We start from the raw sequence: 20,601 nt of genomic DNA, 5'->3' as shown, positions 1-20,601 counted from the left end.
GTTTTGCAGTGTTGTCAAAACAGATCAGGTTGAATTATTGATTAGTATGTCCAAGGTTTAATAGCTCACTGTTGAGATACATTTTGAGGATATTTCCTTAAATAGGCACTGGCAACTGCTCTCTATATCAAGGCTGGTAATACAGATGGTGTGTTAAATGTGAATGCTTGGAGCAAACGCTTAGCTGCAGACAGTGTTATATATAAATCTGTTGACTGTGACATAACTGGATCCATAATCAGGAGAAGTGCCTTAGGATCATACACAGCCCTGGATAACTGCTGACTTTGACATGCAGATATTTGATCGCAACTTCATTATTCGTTTCATTCATCTTCATTTCTATTTTGAACTCGCTTGTGGTTTTTTCTACCCCAGTTTTATTTTAGTTCATACTTATTTTATACCAATCCAAAATGCATATCTTCAACTTCAACCCAGTTTAAACTAAATTCAGATCTGGTCTTATCATTGTACTATTGTCCATTGAGATTTGTATTTGCAATGTCTGTCTGCAATCACACTTAACAATTCATATTTTTATGACTAACGTCATCCAGAGGACATATAGGATATTTTGTTAATCATATTCCACCAAATGACGGGTGGTTATGTGGATGTGCTTCTCAGGCTATGGAATACCTGCCAGGAGGCGACCTGAGTTCCCTGCTTATTAGATATGAGGATCAGTTCGATGAGTCCATGGCTCAGTTCTACCTGGCTGAGCTGGTGGAAGCCATCCACAGTGTCCATCAGCTTGGCTACGTCCACAGGTAACCCCAACAAGCTACCGGCTCGCCTAAGTCCATGTCTTTGTCGTGTGTGATTACAACTAGCTTATCTAAAATTACGAAAACTAAGCGCTGGGGGTTTTACGATAATGATGGAGTGTCATTTTTCGTTAATGATAAAACACAAGCAATTCCCACAGGCTTGAGAGAAGGGAAAAGACAGTTGCTGATACTCTTACTGTTGTTGTAGAGTAAACAAGCGTGGGAAAAATAATATGATCTTAAATAACATCCAACGTGAATTTGAAAACATCGCCTGTTCCCTCCACTTCCAGAGACGTGAAACCGGAGAACGTTCTGATCGATCGTACCGGCCACATTAAGCTGGCAGACTTTGGCTCTGCTGCCAAGCTGAACTCCGATAAGAAGGTAAGAGTTTATAAGACAAGGCAAGGCAAGGCAAGGCAATTTTATTTGTATAGTGCATTTCTTACATCAAGCAATTCAATGTGCTTTACAGAGAAAAAGACAACAGTATATCATTTATAGTGAAGAAGTACATGCAAACAATATAATGAAATATCTTCAATGAAATTACACACGTACTATAAAAAATAAAGGGAGAAAAAGATAAAAAGGAATAAAAAATGCAAAAAGACCTTCAGTAAGGTCAGACTTTTCAGATATGAATCCGACATTAAAATATAAATCGATTAGAATAAAAGGTCTGAACACAAACACCTTAATAAATGGATCCGGTTCGGTGGATCTGATGACTGGTGTGTTGTTTAGGTGGTGGCCCCTGCGGCCCCCGTGGGCACCCAGGACTTCCTGTCCCCCGAGGTCCTGTCCGCTATGAAGGGGGGCCAACCCGCCCTCTACGGGGTGGAGTGTGACTGGTGGTCCCTGGGGCTCATAGCGTACGAGATGATCTACGGAAAATCCCCCTTCTCCGACGGCACCTCCGCCAAGACCGTCCACAACATCCTCAACTTCCAGGTACGACCGACCGTCTGCACTCATGACACCAATCAGGGTCATGAAAGGTCAGCCATTCTTGGCCACTGACATTCTTGAGACAAAAGCTCACGCCAACACGCACATCTATCATTGTATCTACCGTTGCTTTGAATAGTGTCAAAACTTTATTACACAGACGGTCCACAGTGGTCCTATTCTAGACCGTGCAGACATTACGACTGTATCGGAACAGAATAACAGCTGTGACTGGTGTGTGTCTCTTGTGATACTCTAATAATTCCTTGACCGCCGCTGCGTGTTTCGCCCCCTCAGCGGTACCTGAAGTTCCCAGAGGAGGTGCGCGCCAGCAGGCTCTTGGTGGACTTGGTGCAGAGCCTCCTGTGCGGAGCCCGGGAGCGGCTGGGCTACCAGGGCCTGCGCTGCCACGCCTTTTTCTCCAGCACCGACTGGAACAACCTGAGACAAGGTGAGCGGAGAACCGCCTCCCCGACACCCCCTTTCCCTCCCCCCCATCTCTGTGCTCAGGCCATTCCCTCCGCCCACCATCGCAACCACAACACCCATTCAGGAGGATTTCACTACACCCTTTGCTTTTTGGGTTGCCAAATTATTTGTGTCCAGTGTGTGTGTGTCGGTTACACACACGTGTGTGGCTGGCAGTAGTATCGCTTGCTGTAGTGTATTTTTTGCTGGTGGTGCTGGCTTTGGGTTGTAGTAAAATAATGAGATGCTGTGCGTTGCTGGCTGCAGGCCAGGGCTCCCCAGGAGAGTAGTGAGGCGCGCGCGCGCGCGCGCACACGCGCTAGCACTCGGGGAGGAAGCCACGTAAAGATCTGTAGCGCATCAGCGTCGGGGCAGGGCGCTGCAGAGGTGTTCTTACGCTAGCATTAGACACGCTCACTGAGGGGGGAGTGCACGTGCCATTTATTTATTTATTTATTAATTTATTCTTCTTCGTGAATCTTGGTGGATTTCCCCCCCCCCTCCTCCCTCACCCCGTTAAAATGTATGCCCATTAATGCGTCTGCAGAAACCCATTTCTATTTTTGGAAACGCTTGTTGTCATTCATGGAACGGAGATCATTAGTTATTTATGGGCCTTTCCCCGGCTAAGTATTTGATATAGTTATTGGCCTCTTTTGGCCGTGCGAGATGGTGAGTTGGAGTTTTATACGTGTGAACATAATGATTGTCGGTTCTTTCGATTAGTCGATTTTATACTCTGTTATTGATATGTTATTGACAAGTTGATTTGTTTCTGCAGCATGTTTAATCTGATCTGATTATTAACTCATCAGTAATCATTTAGTTCAAGAACCAAAGCAGAAACTTTTTTTTATATTATTATTTGATTTTTAATTTGATGATTATTATAATTGTTGATGATAAATTTTTATGGTTATTATTTTAATGATTTATTATTATTATTATTATTATTATTATTATTATTATTATTATTACTATACTATTTCCATTTCATTCAATAGAAGTCAAATCTAGACGTTTGGACAGTCGGTTGGTCGCTGGATTGTTGACAATTGGCTGCATTCAGACAGCCTAATGCTTCAGCTTACCCCCAGCTGATGATTAGCTTGTGCTGCTGCAGTATGGGAGAGAGTGAGGGAGGGGGAGAGAGGCAGAGAGAGAGCAGGAGGGAGGGACAGAGGCAGCATGTGTATGAGTGTGCGACTTAGCACGCTCTAGGCTCCATCCGCTCTGTCGTTTCTCCCCACGCCTACCCTTTTTCCCCTTCCTCCCGGCTCTGCTTTTTTTTCGTTATATTACCTTCTCCACTGCTTGCGTCTGGTTTTGACACACGCTCTCTCTCTCTCTCTCTCTCTCTCTCTCTCTCTCTCTCTCTCTCTCTCTCTCTCTCTCTCTCTCTCTCTCTCTCTCTCTCTCTCTCTCTCTCTCTCTCTCTCTCTCTCTCTCTCTCTCTCTCCCTCCCTCTCTCTCTCCCTTTTTTCCTTCCCTCCGTCCGCTCCCGCAGTCCTCCCGCCTTTTGTTCCGAAGCTGCAAACAGAAGATGACACCTCTAATTTTGAAGAACCGGAGCAGGCAGCCCCCCGGTCTGCCCCTGCTGCCCAGCGAGGAGCTCAGACAGCGGGCTTCAAGGGCCACGATCTGCCCTTTCTAGGCTGGTTCTTCAGCAGGGCGTTGACAGCGCTCGCCAAAGCCGAGTGAGTACAACCTTGCCTGTTTACTATGCATTGCCTTGCTGCTCTCAGCGATACCAGCTGGACTTTTTTTCTTTTCTTTTTTCAGCTGGACCACCCCCTCCGGCTTCAGTAGTAAATCAATTCCCCCACCCCTCAACCACTGTTAGGATAATACATGAAAGCAGCCTGTACAATGGAGGATATTTACAGGTATCCTTGTTCCAGGTTACCTGGAGCTCTGGGCTTGTGTGTGTGTGTGTGTGTGTGTGTGTGTGTGTATGTGTGTGTGTGTGTGTGTGTGTGTGTGACACAATGTTCTTGCTCCAATGGGCTTGGCTTCATCACACGAGCGGGGCAAACAGAAAAGGGGGATCCCCGCTATTCTGTTGCAGCACCATTGCCTGTTTTATTTATTTAGCCATTCCATTTACCCTATGTGCTTCTGTGCTTCTGTGCTTCTGTGCTTCTGTGCTTCTGTGCTTCTGTGTGTGTGTGTGTGTGTGTGTGTGTGTGTGTGTGTGTGTGTGTGTGTGTGTGTGTGTGTGTGTGTGTGTGTGTGTGTGTGTGTGTGTGTGTGTGAGATCAAAGTGTTTCTCATAGCAAGACCCAGTTGAGGATCTGTGAATGGACAGCAGGAGTATCTTGGCTGCCGTTATCTCTACCATCGGTGCTGATTGGTATTGGATAGAGACAGAGAGCGAGGGAGGGAGGGAGAAAGAGAGAGTCAATGTGGAGAATGCATTTTGTACCACGGTGGATGCTATTGTGCTCGCCTGTGAGTGCTGCTGTGTGTCGGGCTTGACAGCTTAATAGCGTACGCTCTCAAATCAATTCCACCGGTGGTCTGTGGCTTGTCAGCCGCCCCCTGATAACACCGTGCGGCAGTGGGCTCCGTCTCGGGGGCTCGGGATCAGGTCTGGCGGAGCCAGGCATTGCCGAGCCCATGAGGGACCAGGGGCAGAACGGTGAGAACGGAAAAGATACGAGGGGCATCACTGGGTTAGACGGGAGAAGAGATGACCCAAGATTGGAGGGGCGCTTCTATTTCTATGGTTACTACCACGTTTCCCCCCCAGCCACTAACCCCCCCCCCTCTTTCTCCGTCTTCCCTCGTGTCTTTTCTTCCCATGTCCCCCCTCGCTCCCGATCTGATGTCCCTGTCCCTTGGTGTTGCCCCCGCAGTCTTCTGCTCTGGGGTTTTAAGTAAAGCCAGCCCAGTCGTTTGCTTTACTGCGTCTAATGAATATGTGTGTGTGTGTGTGTGTGTGTGTGTGTGTGTGTGTGTGTGTGTGTGTGTGTGTCGCGGTCTGTATGCATGCAGGCGCGTGCTTGTAGCTACCCTTGTTGTTTTTCGTTGTAAAGCCAAAGAGGAGAATGTACACACGGAGCCATGCATAATGAAATGCTAATGATGTGTTTTGGAGTTTCCTCTTCCTGTGTGTTTGTGTTTGTGTGTGTGTGTGTGGGGGGGGGGGGGTTTGTGCATTTTTTTGTGCGCCATGTCTCTGTCTTCTCGTTAGTATAAACAAAACAACACCCCCCCTCCTCCCTAACCTGACTCACCCAATGCGTTCCAATTTAATATCAGACGTCTGTTGTTATAGCCTGTTTTAAAAATAGACTTTTACACTGTGTGAGTGTGTCTGTGTGTGTGTGTCTGTTTGTTCGGATCTTGGCATGTCCTTTTGGTGTGCTATTTGGTCCTTTCTGTGCGTGCGTATGCGTGCCTGAATTTTCTGGTCTGTGGCTGCGTGGGTGTGCGAAATCCTTCCATCATGTGTGTGTCTGGTGCTCTCAAAAGAGACAGGTGTGTGTGTGTGTGCGTTTTTATGTGTGTGTGGTCGTGGTCGTCCATCGCTGCCATGTCTTCTCACACGCTGTCCTCCAGAGTGCCGTGTCTCTCTCTCTCTCTCTCTCTCTCTTCCCATGTCCCTCTTCTCAATAATGCAGTCGGTGGCGACGGCCACTCATATATAATCATCTCTCTCTGAAGCCCTCCTAACCATTATTCACCTCGTGATCCTCTGCTCTCCTTCTCCTACCCGGTGGTTCTAAACTTGTGGCTCTCCTCAGGAACCTGAGGGAGTAGCCTTGGTTTCTCCCATGCCGATGTATGTGTTTGTGCTTCGGGGGCGGCATCTTGATTTGGATTCAGAGAGGCGAAAGGACCAGCGCGGGTGGCTTCCGTGATTATTTTTATTGCCGGTGTGACTCATTCTCAAGTCAATGCAAGGATCAGAGAGCCTTGAATACCCTGACGCTGGTGTCTGTCGACTCCCATCAGACCATTACCAGGACTCGGTTGTTGCAGCCACACGTGTTAAATGGAAAACAATCAATTTGCTCATCAAATCAGGGATGATTAGTGATGCTTGTTCAACGCGCGCCTCTGCAGTTCTAAGCAGTGCCGTCATCGGCCTTTGGTCATTCTCATAAAGAAAATAGAATATATAGAATAGAATTGATAAGAATGATTTGGTCCCTACTTCTGCTAGAAAGGCTTTAAAGAGTAGCACCATAGCTTCAAACCCGGCATTGCTTAGTGGTTGGTGGGTTTTCATCCGTAAAAAGCTTTTTTTTGTCAGTGTTTCCACAACACAATTACTTGTTATTGTATGAGTAAATGTAATGTTTGGCACTGTGCCTGCTCATTTGTGATGGCAATGGTGGGCAGACTGAAGATCAGCCAGTGCTCCACTATGGGATGAACCCCCACGGCTGGCTAAGAGGGACACCCAGCCCTGCAATGTGATAGGATACTCGCAGTGGGAGTGAATGGAGAAAAAGATAATTCAAATCATTGTTGCTGCTTTGCAAAGAAAATATATTGTTCCTTTTTAGTTAGATTTTCTTCCAAGGTTGCCTCTTTCAGGATTCTGACAAAGGACGCATTATTGCCTTTTGTAGCTCATTTTTTAGGATACATACCGAGTACTAAACATAAATGACGAAAAGAAGAGTTAATTTGGCGTAGGCGTGTATCTTAGCCCAAGTATTGGCTGAATGTACTTCATGTAGAACTTGAGTGCCTGTTTACTTAGTGGAAACCTGAAACTCCATTTATCTCGCTGCACCAAGGTCTGTGTCGGCTGGCATCAACTCCCCTGCCAAGACCAACTCCATGGAAAAGAAGCTACACCTGAAAAGCAAAGAACTACAAGAAACTCAAGACAAATGCCACAAGGTGAGACTTGTGGTTTGAACCTTTTGCCTCGATGTCAGCAGTGTTCAGCCATCTGCTTAACGTCCGTGTTTACATATACTTTCAAAGCATATGTCAGTGGAAAAAACACAAAGGATTGATAAACTGGAACAATAACTGGAACTCGTTATTTGAAAAAAATGTTGATTGTTGCAGATGATCAATCCTTCATGTTTCCACTGGCCTTTGAAACACGTGCCCCAGATCATGAGGCCTCCGTTGTGTTGCGGTTCTGCTCTGCCCAATCAGATGGATCAGGAGATCTCCAGGTTCCAGCGTAAGATGACCGACCTGGAGTCCGTGCTCCACCAGAAGGATGTGGAGCTGAAGGCCTCGGAGACCCAGAGGACCATCCTGGAGCAGGACCTCGCCACCTACATCACAGAATGCAGCGTGAGTGCCCCCCCCCCCCCCCAGCCCCGGCCCCCGTCTACCCTGGGTTATTTTCCTCACCCATTCAGTGGATCCTTGTATACAAACACCCATCAGCGGCGCTGCCGACGACAACTAGCACTGTGTTTTGATCTCTGTGTCAGGAGTTAGGGCGGGCAACTGAAGCATTCTAATCATAAAGGATCTTAAACGGTCATTGGATTGGACCCTTTCTAATTGTGTGTGTGTGTGTGTGCGCGCATGTGTGTGTGTGTGCGGGTGTGCAGAGCTTGAAGCGCAGCTTGGAGCAGGCCCGGGTGGAGGTCTCCCAGGAGGATGATAAGGCCCTGCAGCTGCTCCACGACATCCGAGAACAGAGCAACAAGCTGCAGGAGATTAAGGAGCAGGTAGGTGCACCTCTCGCTGTTAGACGTCTACCTAACCTTCAGGTCGACCTTGCTATCCAATTTGCTGAATAACCGTACACCGTGGAAGCTGGGTTTTTGATTAATGATTAAGAAATGATTAATTATTGCATTAATTAATGGATAATTTATGAAAGTGAACGCTTGAGGACAAAGCTGTTGTCAAGGTACATTTCTATTTGTGTGTGGAATTACGCTATATCAATTTTGGGACACCTTTTTGGGGGAGGTGCGATTGTTTATCTGGAGGCTTTTAATCATGCACTTCACTGACCCCTTGTGTGTTGTTAATGCTAATGAAGCTATTAGTAAGCCTTTTGGGGGAGAGCACCATTCGTGTATCCAGACGGTGTCTGTTATCCAAACCATCATCTTTACCCAAAGAATAAGCCCTCGTGTGCATATGAGTCATAATGCCGTTGGGGGAAAGAAAAAGTCTGCAGTAATTTTTCAACTGGGCCTTCCTGCTCTCAGGCTCACTTCAGATCTTTAGTTTGCTCAGATCTAATATTGTTCCCTTTCTGTTCACATTACAACGGCACTGCCAAGAACCACATATGGCGCACATCTGATTTGAGCCCAGATTCTCTGTCATGTAAGGCTAATTTGTCCGACTGCCAAGCTGATCTAATGTCCGACTACGGCCACCATTCAACTCCCAAGCGGTCAATTCTAACTCCTGACGGTGTATGACATAAAAACAAAACCCCCTCTGTGGAGCGCCAGCCCCTGTCCCAACGTGTGTGCCCCAGAGCTCTGATCTCTCCTGCCGGGCTCCCCAGGAGTACCATGCCCAGCTGGAGGAGATGCAGGTCACCATCCGGCAGCTGGAGGAGGACCTGTCGGCGGCCCGGCGCCGCAGCGACCTCTACGAGTCGGAGCTCAGGGACTCCAGGCAGACCAGCGAGGACCTGAAGAGGAAGGCCGTGGAGTACCAGCAGAGGATCCAGAAGGTAACGGTCCCTGTGGTGGTAGCCTCCTCTCTGAGAGAGCAACATAATGCTGTAGAAGTAATATGGGCCGCAAGGAGATATAAAAACGGCTCCCAGCCGAAAGCTGCTGGGTTTGATTCCCAATGTCCACCAAATACCTGACCTTTACCTGCTCCATAATGGCCCGTATATGAATTAACAGCAAGTTAATGAGGCTACATTTTTTTGTAATAGTAAGGGACACTCCATAATCACATGTCTGGTTTTGAATTATCCATTATTGATGTGTCTTCTTTATGTGTTCTGTTCTGTTTGCCTGGCAGGCTAAAGAACAGGGCAAGGCCGATGTAGAGGAGCTTCTCTCCAAACTGGAAAAGGTAAGACGAAGGCCCTTACCAGGTCGAAAGAAAATTGAGCATCGACTCTTGGGAAATATTCAATTTTTTAAGGTATTCTCTAGAGATTTAAGTGTGTGTTTCTGTTTCAGACAAATTCTGATCAGCAGCTGAAAATCCAAGAGCTCCAGGACAAACTTTCCAAGGTAAACGTTTGGACAGAAAAGTGTGTTGATACAAAATCGGATAGGAGTTAATTTAATGTCCTTTTGTGTCACTTCTCATTTAGTCAGAAGCATGCATTATGCAAGGCACGCTGGCATACACACAATTACAGAGTGAATGCAACTAGGCTGGGTGGTAATTGTCCCTTACTAATGTAATTAGCCAGTTAGTTCTAGCATCTCGGCAGCCCACTCCTATCAGTTCACATTTCGGTTGACAGCGAAGGCTTCCAGCTATGTCTCTTACAAGAGGGGAGGCGGCTGTGACGAGTGCATTAATATAGACCTTTTGACCTCCTGACCCCGCCCCGACCTCCTGCCCTACCCCAGGCGGTGAAAGCCAGCACAGAGGCCACGGAGCTGCTGCAGAACATCCGCCAGGCCAAGGAGAGGCTGGAGCGAGAGCTGGAGCGCCTCCGGGGCAAGACGGAGCCCAGCGACACGCTGAAGCGCCGCCTGAGGGAGACGGAGGTAGCGACTCATTAGGCCGGACCGCTCGCAACGCTTTCCGTTCGCCCCCTCAATGTGGGAAAGAGCAAAACGATTTGTTCGGTCGGATGGACCCTCGCTGGGCCAAGTCCTGGAGGCTAGGCATGATCGTGATTGTGTCTTTCTTCAAAGTGTGTCCGTTTCTCTGTTCCAGCCGTTGCTGTGGTTGCTGCCTTTGTAAGCTTAAGCAACACCCGGAGCAGAATCGCTTTGCGATTCTGCTCCGGATGTTGAAAGTGCACAGGCTGGTGAAAGGCTGGAGAAAGTTGGGAGGGATGGGGAGGTGTGTGTGTGTGTGTGTGTGTGTGTGTGTGTGTGTGTGTGTGTGTGTGTGTGTGTGTGTGTGTGTGTGTGTGTGTGTGTGTGTGTGTGTGTGTGTGTGTGTGTGTGTGTGTGTGTGATGGAAGGAAGAAAAACGGCAAGCCAGCATCTGATCTAGTTGCTAGATTTAAAGCCAGAATTTTAACGCTATGTTCCCAGACGCCTAATCTTGCCAAGAACTGGCCCAGACGGTTCAGGCTGTAAGGGACTATTTGTTATATAATATCACGCCAAGACCAATGACAAGAAAATACCATTGTAACAAATGGAAGAATCTTGCAATATTGTTTTTGTGTGTGTGTGTGTCTCATCGCGTATGAACACAGGAGGGCAGGAAGACCCTGGAGAACCAGGTGAAGCGGTTGGAGATGGTCGAGCGGCGGGAGAACAAGCTGAAGGACGACATCCAGACCAAATCCCAGCAGATCCAGCAGATGGCGGAGAAGATCCTGGTGAGAGGGGCGGCCGATAAGGCCTCGCTTAACACCGTCCCCCGCGGACCCTCGGCCCGCTCACCCACCCCTTCACCCCCGCATTCTCCCCTGTCCGTCCTTATCACTTGTTATCCCAGGGCACACTGGGAGCACCGTGTGTATGCACACACACACACACACACAATCACAAACACACACACACACACACACACTCAATATTCTTCAGGGAGCTCCTTGCCAGCAGAGCTCTTTGGAGCGGAGCTTTGTGCTGAGACCAGGAGGCAAGCTTCCCTCTGCAGCGCGGGGCACAGGGCGCCGCTCAGACGAACACACAGCCCCGCGGGCCGGCAGGCAGACCCCACATGAACGGCCCCGGCTTCAACCGCTCTGCGCTGTCCCGGCTCTTCAAAGCAAGACTCTCCCATCGCCTTAATAATTACCACATGCTTTGTTGTTAGCGCTTCTCGTTGGCCGTGATCCGAAGTATGGACGAGGGGTCTCTTCTGCAGTTCATTGCGGATATTTCGGGACCCAACTGATGTTGTTGACAATATGATGATGAGGATGATGATGATGCTGATACTGGTGCTGATGCTGGTGTTGTTGTGTCCAGGAGCTGGAGGAGAACCTGAGGGAGACCCAGGCCACGGCCCAGCGGATGGAGACCCACCTGGCCCAGAACGAGAGGCTCTATGAGGACAAGATCAAGGTGGGGGGAGCTCTCAGTTTTTCACTTTCAGAATCCCTGCGGGTAACTCAAGGAGACTGTTGGGTGACGGGGAACACTTCGTTTTGCTGGTAATTGGTGTTCAGGTTTATGTAGGCCTATTCATGAGCATTCAGGCGGTTCAATTAAACGGTGTCTTATTAACAAGCCACCGATGGTACGAATAGACACTTTTTGTCTCCCCTATTTGTCACGGCCTGCTAATTTAGAGGCTTGTTAAGTAAATGTATCTTTGCATTTGTGAAGTGTTAACCAATCAATACTACCTTAAAGCCAATCCCTGCTGTTGTGTGAAATATATCGGCTGCATCGTCCTCATTTCAAATTGTAGTTTGTTAATGTTTCATTTTGCTCCGGTTCATAATTCTTCAATGTGACTCCCAAATGTGTCATCAGTGGTTAGAAGGGCGTCGTTTTGAACCGGCCTTGAATGTGTACGCGACGGTCTAATGGCCGACACACCGTCTACCCACTTTCTTGCGGCTGCACTGATCCAATTGACTGAAAAGATTTATCACCATCTCATTTTAACTAGCTTTCACAGTCGGCTCTGACAGCGCCTGCGATTTACTGCCCGCATGCCTGCGGGTACATTTGTAACTGTCAAGTACTTCCCGCTTTTCAAGGCCCCGTCAACTGGCGGAGCAAGTGCCAATACGGGCAATCTAAATAGGGATGAATGTGACGCAGTATGGATTTCTCCCCTCTGATGTGGTGGTGGTGTTGTTGTGTGTGTGATCCAAAGGTTCTGGAGGCTCAGATGAAAGAGGACCTGGTGGACAAGGAGAGCCTGGAAACCAAGCGGGCCCAGCACGAGCAGGAGGCCCGTGAGAAGTTCAAGCTGATCAGCGAGCAGAAGGCTGTGAGGAATAACCCGAATGATTCACTGTCAAACATGTCTATTTTTGGTGGTTTTTGCTATCAATTAACACGGTCCCCTCGTTAGCTGACACAGGGTGGCTGCTAATGAGGCGCCTCCATTAAATATTAACTTAATGTAAACAAAGACGATGATGTTAACCGGGCGGATGTTTTGGAAGGGATTTAGCGCTGGCACGCTCTGCTGTTATAGAGGAACAAATCTGGTATAATTCTCATAGTTTTTGCTGACATCTTCAATGAAGCAACCCAAAGCGAAGAAAATGTATTTTTCCTGCTGGGAAGTATTTTCTTTATGGGAAACTGCGTACATTATCCCGCTTTAGAACTAAATTGGCCATTATTTTGCACAATGCAGAAAAAGGTAATGGACCCCAATGCAGTAATAGGAGTTATTACCTTGCTACAAAACAAACAGGCATAACTATTTTAGATAGAAGCTATAGGGGCTACTTGGATCTATGGCTGCGGGAGGATTAAGTGACTTGTTTTAATGTATTTTGGGACATCAATGGAAGTCTACAGCGTTGAATTATAGCATTATCTGCTGCTCGGCTGTGCCAGTCAATACTTGTAAGAAGATGGAAAATGGGGTGACAGAAAAGTATTTGGTTTTTGTTTTGCGGTCTAAAACACGTCCATGGCCCTACTTCCCACAGTGGTTGAATTGATTGGAATCTTCCATTGGTTTCTCATCCATGCTGTGGTGGTCTTTGAAGGTATCACTTGGTAAAAGTGTTTGAAGTGATAAAGCATTCTGTGTGCCCACCTTGAAGGCTTTATATCAAACTGAATACCATCTGTTCCTGAGCTGTTTTTCTTTGCTTGTGGTCTAAAAGTAGCCCTATGTACAGCGTTGGCAGTTTGGAACATTAAAATGTCCTATACATTAACTTGCACTATGCAGCTGATCCTCAAGCCTTTAATCTGGTTAATGTGGTTGACTTATGGCAGTTTAAGAGGCTTGCCTGACTTGCAGCAGGCTAGTCAGGCAAAACCTTAATGCATACTAATAGGATCGCGCCACAGTACGCAACAACATCCTAGCATCTCACAGAGAGTGCGCGAGAGAGAGACAAATTAACCTTCATGTTGTGTATGTCCATAATTGGACAACAGGAAGTCGAGTGTCCTCGTTGTGTGTTATGACCTCCCCTTCTGTCCTCGGCAGACCATTAACGCCATGGACTCCAAGATGAAGAACCTGGAGCAGCGCATCTCCGAGCTGTCGGAGGCTAACAAGCTGGCGGCCAACAGCAGCATCTACACCCAGAAGAACATGTGAGTGTGCCAGACCGCGCCCACGGCCCCGCGTCAATACGCCCCCCACAGACATGCTGCCTCCCCACCGCCGCATCTGACACGTTCGTTCGTTAGTGTTTGCCTGGGGGTGTTCTGTGGTTGATCGTCTGTGTGTGTGTGTGTGTGTGTCTGTCTGTAAAGGGAGCCCGCATACTTTTTCCTTCATCTTAAGTCATCTCAAGTCACCATCTCCTAGGCAACAGGATAGAGGCTCCGGTTTAAAGAAGAGGGATTACGTTCTGCTGATTGATTTGTCGTGTTAATGAACGGGCGGCTCAGTTTGTTTTGGTGCCTCCATCGGCTGGACGATAACTGGCGATGGTTTGCAAATGAGTCACCCCTCGGTTCAATTAACGCATTTTCCCTAATACGCACATGGATAAGTTTCTATATTTATGTTTGTTCTGGTCAGGTAGCAGCCATGACTGCCAGTTTGCGAATCCCTGGCCGGAGCGACTAGCATTTAGTTCCTCTAACGGCCTGTAGGTGGCTTGCTGTGGTGGGGTGCAAGAAGACCCTCCACCATTCTCAATGTGAAAACGTGATTTCATTCTTGTCATGCAAGCATAGAATTATTTATGGTGGATCTTGGTGTCTAGGCCATCCCCTTATTATGTACTTTCTTGTTTGAAAGTTTTATTTTCATTAAAAGTTATTACGAATTGAATATTACCAAAAAATATTCGCAACAATCTCAATCAACTGCTTGAAATGTAGAGATTCATGTGTAAGATTTTACGCTCATATTTTTACTCTGTGTGTTTATGTGTGTGTGTGTGTGTGTGTCTGTGTCTGTGTGTGTGTTACCCCCTCAGGAAAGCCCAGGAGGAGATGATCTCGGAGCTGCGGCAGCAGAAGTTCTACCTGGAGTCCCAGGCGGGGAAGCTGGAGGCCCAGAACGCCAAGCTGGAGGAGCACCTGGACAAGATGAGCCAGCAGGAGCAGACCAAACGCAGCCGTCTGGTGGAGCTCGAGACCAGGCTCCGCGAGGTAGGGGAGACGGGGCGGGCACCCGAGGGCTTGAGGTTCAGTCCACCGCCGTGACGTCACTATGGAGTAGGTCCTGAGGGAGGTGACCGCGTCATTGCCTCATCTTGGGCAAAGTTTGTCGGGCAGAATGGAAATCGTAAAGGTTTTAATTAAGTTATTTTTATTAAGTTGGCTGGCAGTTAAATAAATCATCTTTAAAAAAAACAGAAAAATTGCTCGATATGAATATATAATAATGATGAATAATAGTTTTATGATGAATACCGACCATCCGTGGTGTAATCATGGGGGGAGAAATGGGATTTTCTGTCAAAACACCACTTTATTCATCCCAAGTAGCAGAACTCGACGATGAATGGTATTCTTGCATTCAAGAAGTCATCAATAGACGGCTCTGAAGCCTCAGCCAGCCAACTCACCTCCAGCGGCTGCACCTCCTGAGGGGAAGAGGAAGCTGGTCGGGGGACGGCACCCACATTTCCACTTTTATCATATACCTTTTTAAGATCAAACTCAAAATCCTGTTTGTAACGAAACCCAAATTATTATTATTATTTATTTATTTTTTGCGCTTTGTGGTTCACTATGGAGATAAAAGATCCTAAAGTATGATTTGTCAGTTCCATCTATTGCGTCAGTTGACAAATAGCATATCGGCTTTGACATGTAAAGAAAATGCTCAAGGGAACAAGTTTCAATTGAAGATTCTGTTTTTTTTGTGAACGTCAAATTCTGACAGAGAAAATTATAATGAAAGTTGATCTTGGGAGTATGGGAGACTTTGATGAATGCGGAGTAACGGCCATCCGCTGAAAAGGGAATAATTGATGTCCAATGCTTTGAACTTCATCACCACAGCAGCCATTGCTATCAAAAGAAAAACCTGTGAAAGAAGTGTATTTTGATGACATGCTTGATCATTTGATTAACCCCATTGCCTCACGCTTTATGGAAGCTGTGTAGCCCCTCTTTAGTCTCTGCGCTAATGGACAGTTTGCTGGCCGGGGGACACATCACCAGCACATACACTCAACCCTGCTGAGAGCTCATGCAACAAATTGCCACTAATTGCTGCCCTGCTCTCTACATGCAAACACACACACACGTACTTCCCACTCACTCCTTCACAATCAGAAGGTTTAAAAGGAGTAAAAGGGAACCACAACATTTACTTTCAATTAGTTCAGCTGTTAATCTTTTGTCTAAAGTATCACCTTTCAAATCGTATTGCTTTTAGAAATTCTGTAAGCAAACCTACCTTACTACACTGAACAACAGCAAAGAGATATAAAGTCATACTATAATCCAGTAAAAAGATTCCATCGCATATTCAAGTTTGAACTTTGTTCCTCGTATGCGCATAAGTGAACGAGTAGGAGGAAAATAGAAAGAAAGATAAAGATAATGTAAAACAATCATAGAATAAGAAATAGTGCAAACTGCTTGGTTTTGTCTATTAGGGGTGGGGGCAAATCAATTAATCTGTCTCCTACTTAAGATATTTTGGTCCCGCAATACTTCCATGTCTGGTTGAGCCAAAGAAAACGGTTTTAAAGAAAACAATTGGGAAGCCCGAAACGGCAATGAAATCTTTGTGGAAACATATGAATGGTACCATGACACAGAGGGTGCTATCATGTATGTGCCTTTAGAAGCAGGGTTTATATGAAAAACGATGGCAGACACTGATGGATCTGTGAAACCTGAACCCCAACGTTAAGACCATACATTAAACCACATAAAATATTATTTTTTGCAAAAAACGTCGCAATTCTTACAGAATATTAACATTCACAGAATCGCAATACATTTATCTTCGGCACTCAAAAATCTTTAAAATATTGCATGGTGAGATCCCTGCCGGTTCCCGGCCCTAAGGTCCATGTCCCACCTAAAGCCCACCTCCCCGCGGGTCTTGTCGACCTGTCGAGTGTATGCCAAGTACATGGGGCGTGGTGGCTGACCCCTGCCTCTTGACAGATGGGGCTGGAGCACGAGGAGCAGAAGCTGGAGATCAAGCGGCAGGTGTCGGAGCTGACCCTGTCGCTGCAGGAGCGCGAGTCCCAGATCAGCGGCCTGCAGGCGGCCCGCCACGCCCTGGAGAGCCAGCTGTCCCAGGCCAAGACGGAGCTGGAGGAGACCACCGCAGAGGCTGAAGAGGAGATCACCGCGCTCAGGGTGAGCCTCCAGACGCCCCCCCCCCCCCCCCCCCCCAGGCACATCTGGCGAAACATCTGGGGCTCTCCCGCTATGCACAGTATCTCTGTCCACCTCCAAGACGGTGTTTTGTTAACTTGACAACATGGTTCATCAGGGTGTGTGTGGGGTTGGGGGGGGGGTGTGTGGGTCTGTGTCTGTGTGGTTGTGTGTGTACTTGTGATTCCTTCCTGTGATTTATTTTTCACAGTAGATGGTCATTATGCTTGTCTTTGTGTGTGTGGATGCAGGACGTTCGTCTCTGAGGCGTGGATGTAAGGGAGACATCTGTTCTAAGCCTTGTTTTTATCCCTCCACAGTCTCACAGAGATGAAATTCAGCGCAAATTTGATGCCCTGAGAGACAGCTGCTCAGTAAGTTCGGCCAAAGATGTATTTTTCTACCTACACTCTGCCTATGCGTAAGAAAGATCTGAAATTGATAGGAAAATACTTTGGTTCTTCCTGCCCTCTGTTCTCAACGGTGTCCCTATCTCATGTCTGTGTATGCTACAAACGCGGATGAATCACACGGAGAATGTCACAGATTAGAACTGCTCATCTGACGTTCAGCATTTCCTGGGATCATGAGCAGAAGATTAATATTCAGGGATACACGGATCCCTGACCCCTCGGTCTGCGTCTGACCGTAAAAGATTTCAGTCAACAATGAATGAATTCGATGCAGTATCATTTCTTAATGGCCACTTTAACAGCAACTGACATACTCGGCAGTGTTTACCCACAATCCCTTTCAACCTTCTTTAGAAAGGGCCTTTATACAGCATACTACCCACAATCCTCAGGTGATCACGGACCTGGAGGAGCAGCTGACCCAGCTGAGCCAGGAGAACGCCGAGCTCAACCGCCAGAACTTCTACCTGTCCAAGCAGCTGGACGAAGCGTCGGACGAGAGCGAGGACCGCCTGCAGCTCAGCCAGGAGGTGGACCGCCTCCGCAGAGAGGTGGCCGACCGCGAGATGCACCTCAACAACCAGAAGCAGGTACTCTTCAGACGCACGTGTCCTCTCCAGTCCCAAAACCCAGAGGGGACTCCTCGCAGACAACAGCCACATAGATGACTAATGATGGGAACCACTTAAAAATATGCTAGATATTGACTAGATCATAACCTACGGGCAATACCGTTTTGTCTGATGCGGAACCTGTTTTCCATGTCTGTACTGGCCGATATGGGTAGGCAGACGTTTACATGAAAGCCATAGGGTACAATTATTAACAACTACCGCCACATTTTTCAAGGAAAAACTAATTCATTAAATATAAAAGGCATGATGATATTGGGCACAACGTATAAATACAGCTATTTGTTAGAACCGGTGCCTCAAAGCCGTCACGTCGTCTAAACACAAAGGGCTTCATCCTGTGTGTGATGTCCCTCTCCCTCCCTCCCCTCTCCCCTCCTCAGAATATTGAGACGTTGAAGACGACGTGCAGCATGCTGGAGGAGCAGGTGGTGGAGCTGGAGTCTCTGAACGACGAGCTCCTGGAGAAGGAGAGGCAGTGGGAGGCCTGGAGGGGCGCGCTGGAGGATGAGAAGAGCCAGGCGGAGAGACGCACCCGGGACATGCAGAGGCTGCTGGACAACGAGAAGCAGAACAGGTCAACCCCCCCCCCCCCCCTCTTCAGAGGAGCAACCCTCTGGGGATCACTCAGACAGACTAGGGGATCTCAGCGTAGGCTCCACACAATGGCTTTGAGAAGTAGACTCGACATATGACTTAAGATGCATCTTAAAAAACTGTACAGGCTGAGGAGAGCTCGTACCCATGGGAGCCAAGCGGGTATTAAAAGTAGTAATTCTCCCAAATGAAGGCATGTAAATTGAAGGCCTTAACAAGACTAGATTACAATTTGGCTGGGTCTTTAGTATTTTTTGCGAGCGTCTGGAGGGGGGAAAATAATAAATCTCAAACCAAAACATGGCGATCGTTTGTGAAATAGATATTTATTGGCCACCTGTGGCATACGTGAGCCGTGAGCCCGGGCATGACTCATGCGTGTGCAGGATACTTTTGTTGTCAGAAAAGCAACACTCCGAGGGCCGAACCAGGCACATTTTGGTGCCGTGGGCAAGCTTCCCCTTCCTTTTATTGTAGTTTATTGTGGGAACGCGATTGCTTAGCAACCTCTATTGATTTTCTTTATCCATCCCTTTTGTTCATATGTGGACGGGTCGTCTATTTCAAAATATAAGTATTGTGTACGGATTCAGCACTGCTGAGATAAACGGTTAGCTTGGATCACGAAAAACAGATTGACTGTACCTGAAAGTTACCAACTGTCATACTTGATAATGAATCAATTTAAAATATGTGTATTTATACGTATATACATTTTGTATTATATATAATCAAATAAATTTAAATAAACATATTGGTACCAAATTTGGTTTGGATGAATGAGTAGCCTATAAGTTCCAACTAAACGTAGGCACCACATCAAGACGCCTTTACACTTCAAATCTGAAAGGGTGTATGAACTGCAAATCAATAAAATCATCGTAAAAACGATGAAAGCCATCTAACACCGCACTCTTCGGTAGCAAACAGTGCTCACAAACCCCCTTCGGGCTCTTGCTTTGTGTGTGTCGATTAGGGAAACGCATCAAAAAGAGCCAACTGCTCAGAGGTGCTGCTGGGGATGGTAAGTCACACAGGTGGGGCTTTATCTCACAGCAAAGTCTCCTGTCCTGTGCAGGTTGCGCGCCGACCAGCGCAGCACCGAGTCCCGCCAGGCCATAGAGTTGGCGGTGAAGGAGCACAAGGCTGAGATCGTGGCGCTGCAGCAGGCCCTGAAGGAGCAGAGACTCAAGGCCGAGAGTCTGTCTGATACGGTGAGGGACCCGTCTGGCTGTAGGTCAACTCCTTAACAATAATGTACGGCTCTACCTCTCTTCCCTTCTCTTCAATTATATTCATCGCTTTTATCAGAAGGGTTCATTCATTTTTGACTGATGGGGAATCATTGTAGTTTACGCCGTACTCATAAATAAGAAGAAAATTCATTTTTAAACAAAGAAGACTTTAGAGCCTAGCCGGGTGGGTTGATTTTCTGCGTCTTCATCATCGTGTGTGTGTGTGTGTGCACAGCTCAACGATCTGGAGAAGAAGCACGCCATGTTGGAGATGAACGCCCGCAGTCTGCAGCAGAAGCTGGAGACGGAGCGAGAGCTCAAACAGAGGCTGATGGAGGAGGTAGAGACTGAAATATCTACACACGCACACACACACACACACACACACACACACACACACACACACACACACACACACACACACACACACACACACACACACACACACACACACACACACACACACACACACACACACACACACACACACATTATATTCACAGAAGCATGGATACCAGCCACTTTTCACTGTGCTGACACCTCTTATCGACGGATAAGCATGTTCAGAACTTCGAGTATTTTATGTGTTCCAATTCCCTGCTTATACTTTTTAGAATTTTCTTAATTTAGTTTTATTTCACAACTTAAGACGTTGAACTTTCATTTTTGAAAGTGGTTTTTAATTAATGTCATGATAGAGGAGGTTGGGCCTCTTGCTCAGGGACACCTACAGGTAGACTGTGGTCATCGTGGTACTTCATAGTAAATACTCAGACAAAAATACAAGACCAACACTAGCAGTAAACTAACGTGTGTGTGTGTGTGTGTGTGTGTGTGTGTGTGTGTGTGTGTGTGTGTGCGGGTGTGACTACAGCAGGGGAAGCTGCAGCAGCAGATGGACCTCCAGAAGAGCCACATCTTCCGCCTCACGCAGGGCCTGCAGGACGCCCTGGACCAGACAGACATGCTGAAGACGGAGAGGACGGACCTGGAGTACCAGCTGGAGAACATCCAGGTGAGGGGAG

At 47.3% G+C, this 20,601-nt stretch overlaps 1 protein-coding gene across 6 annotated transcripts in view; it reads left to right on the top strand.

The window, feature by feature from the left end:
* The window catches only part of cita (citron rho-interacting serine/threonine kinase a), a 41,476-nt gene that overhangs the window by 3,526 nt on the left and 17,349 nt on the right, over positions 1-20,601 (top strand). For all 6 annotated transcript variants that reach the window (XM_060068859.1, XM_060068860.1, XM_060068861.1 and 3 more), the window contains exons 6-29: positions 631-773; positions 1,067-1,160; positions 1,524-1,730; positions 2,025-2,178; positions 3,703-3,892; positions 6,950-7,055; positions 7,323-7,466; positions 7,733-7,852; positions 8,653-8,823; positions 9,126-9,179; positions 9,290-9,343; positions 9,692-9,832; positions 10,498-10,623; positions 11,219-11,314; positions 12,078-12,194; positions 13,383-13,492; positions 14,329-14,503; positions 16,484-16,681; positions 17,020-17,073; positions 17,505-17,702; positions 18,128-18,321; positions 19,420-19,555; positions 19,812-19,916; positions 20,451-20,591. In XM_060068859.1, coding sequence (XP_059924842.1) covers positions 631-773; positions 1,067-1,160; positions 1,524-1,730; positions 2,025-2,178; positions 3,703-3,892; positions 6,950-7,055; positions 7,323-7,466; positions 7,733-7,852; positions 8,653-8,823; positions 9,126-9,179; positions 9,290-9,343; positions 9,692-9,832; positions 10,498-10,623; positions 11,219-11,314; positions 12,078-12,194; positions 13,383-13,492; positions 14,329-14,503; positions 16,484-16,681; positions 17,020-17,073; positions 17,505-17,702; positions 18,128-18,321; positions 19,420-19,555; positions 19,812-19,916; positions 20,451-20,591 — 3,228 coding nt within the window. The remainder of the gene's footprint in view (positions 1-630; positions 774-1,066; positions 1,161-1,523; positions 1,731-2,024; positions 2,179-3,702; positions 3,893-6,949; positions 7,056-7,322; positions 7,467-7,732; positions 7,853-8,652; positions 8,824-9,125; positions 9,180-9,289; positions 9,344-9,691; positions 9,833-10,497; positions 10,624-11,218; positions 11,315-12,077; positions 12,195-13,382; positions 13,493-14,328; positions 14,504-16,483; positions 16,682-17,019; positions 17,074-17,504; positions 17,703-18,127; positions 18,322-19,419; positions 19,556-19,811; positions 19,917-20,450; positions 20,592-20,601) is intronic.

This window comes from Gadus macrocephalus, chromosome 13 (genome assembly GCF_031168955.1).
Source record: "Gadus macrocephalus chromosome 13, ASM3116895v1".
In the NCBI taxonomy this organism is placed as follows: Eukaryota; Metazoa; Chordata; class Actinopteri; order Gadiformes; family Gadidae; genus Gadus; species Gadus macrocephalus.
Note: the sequence above shows the minus strand (reverse complement) of the source record. Positions and strands in the feature narration are given on the sequence as shown.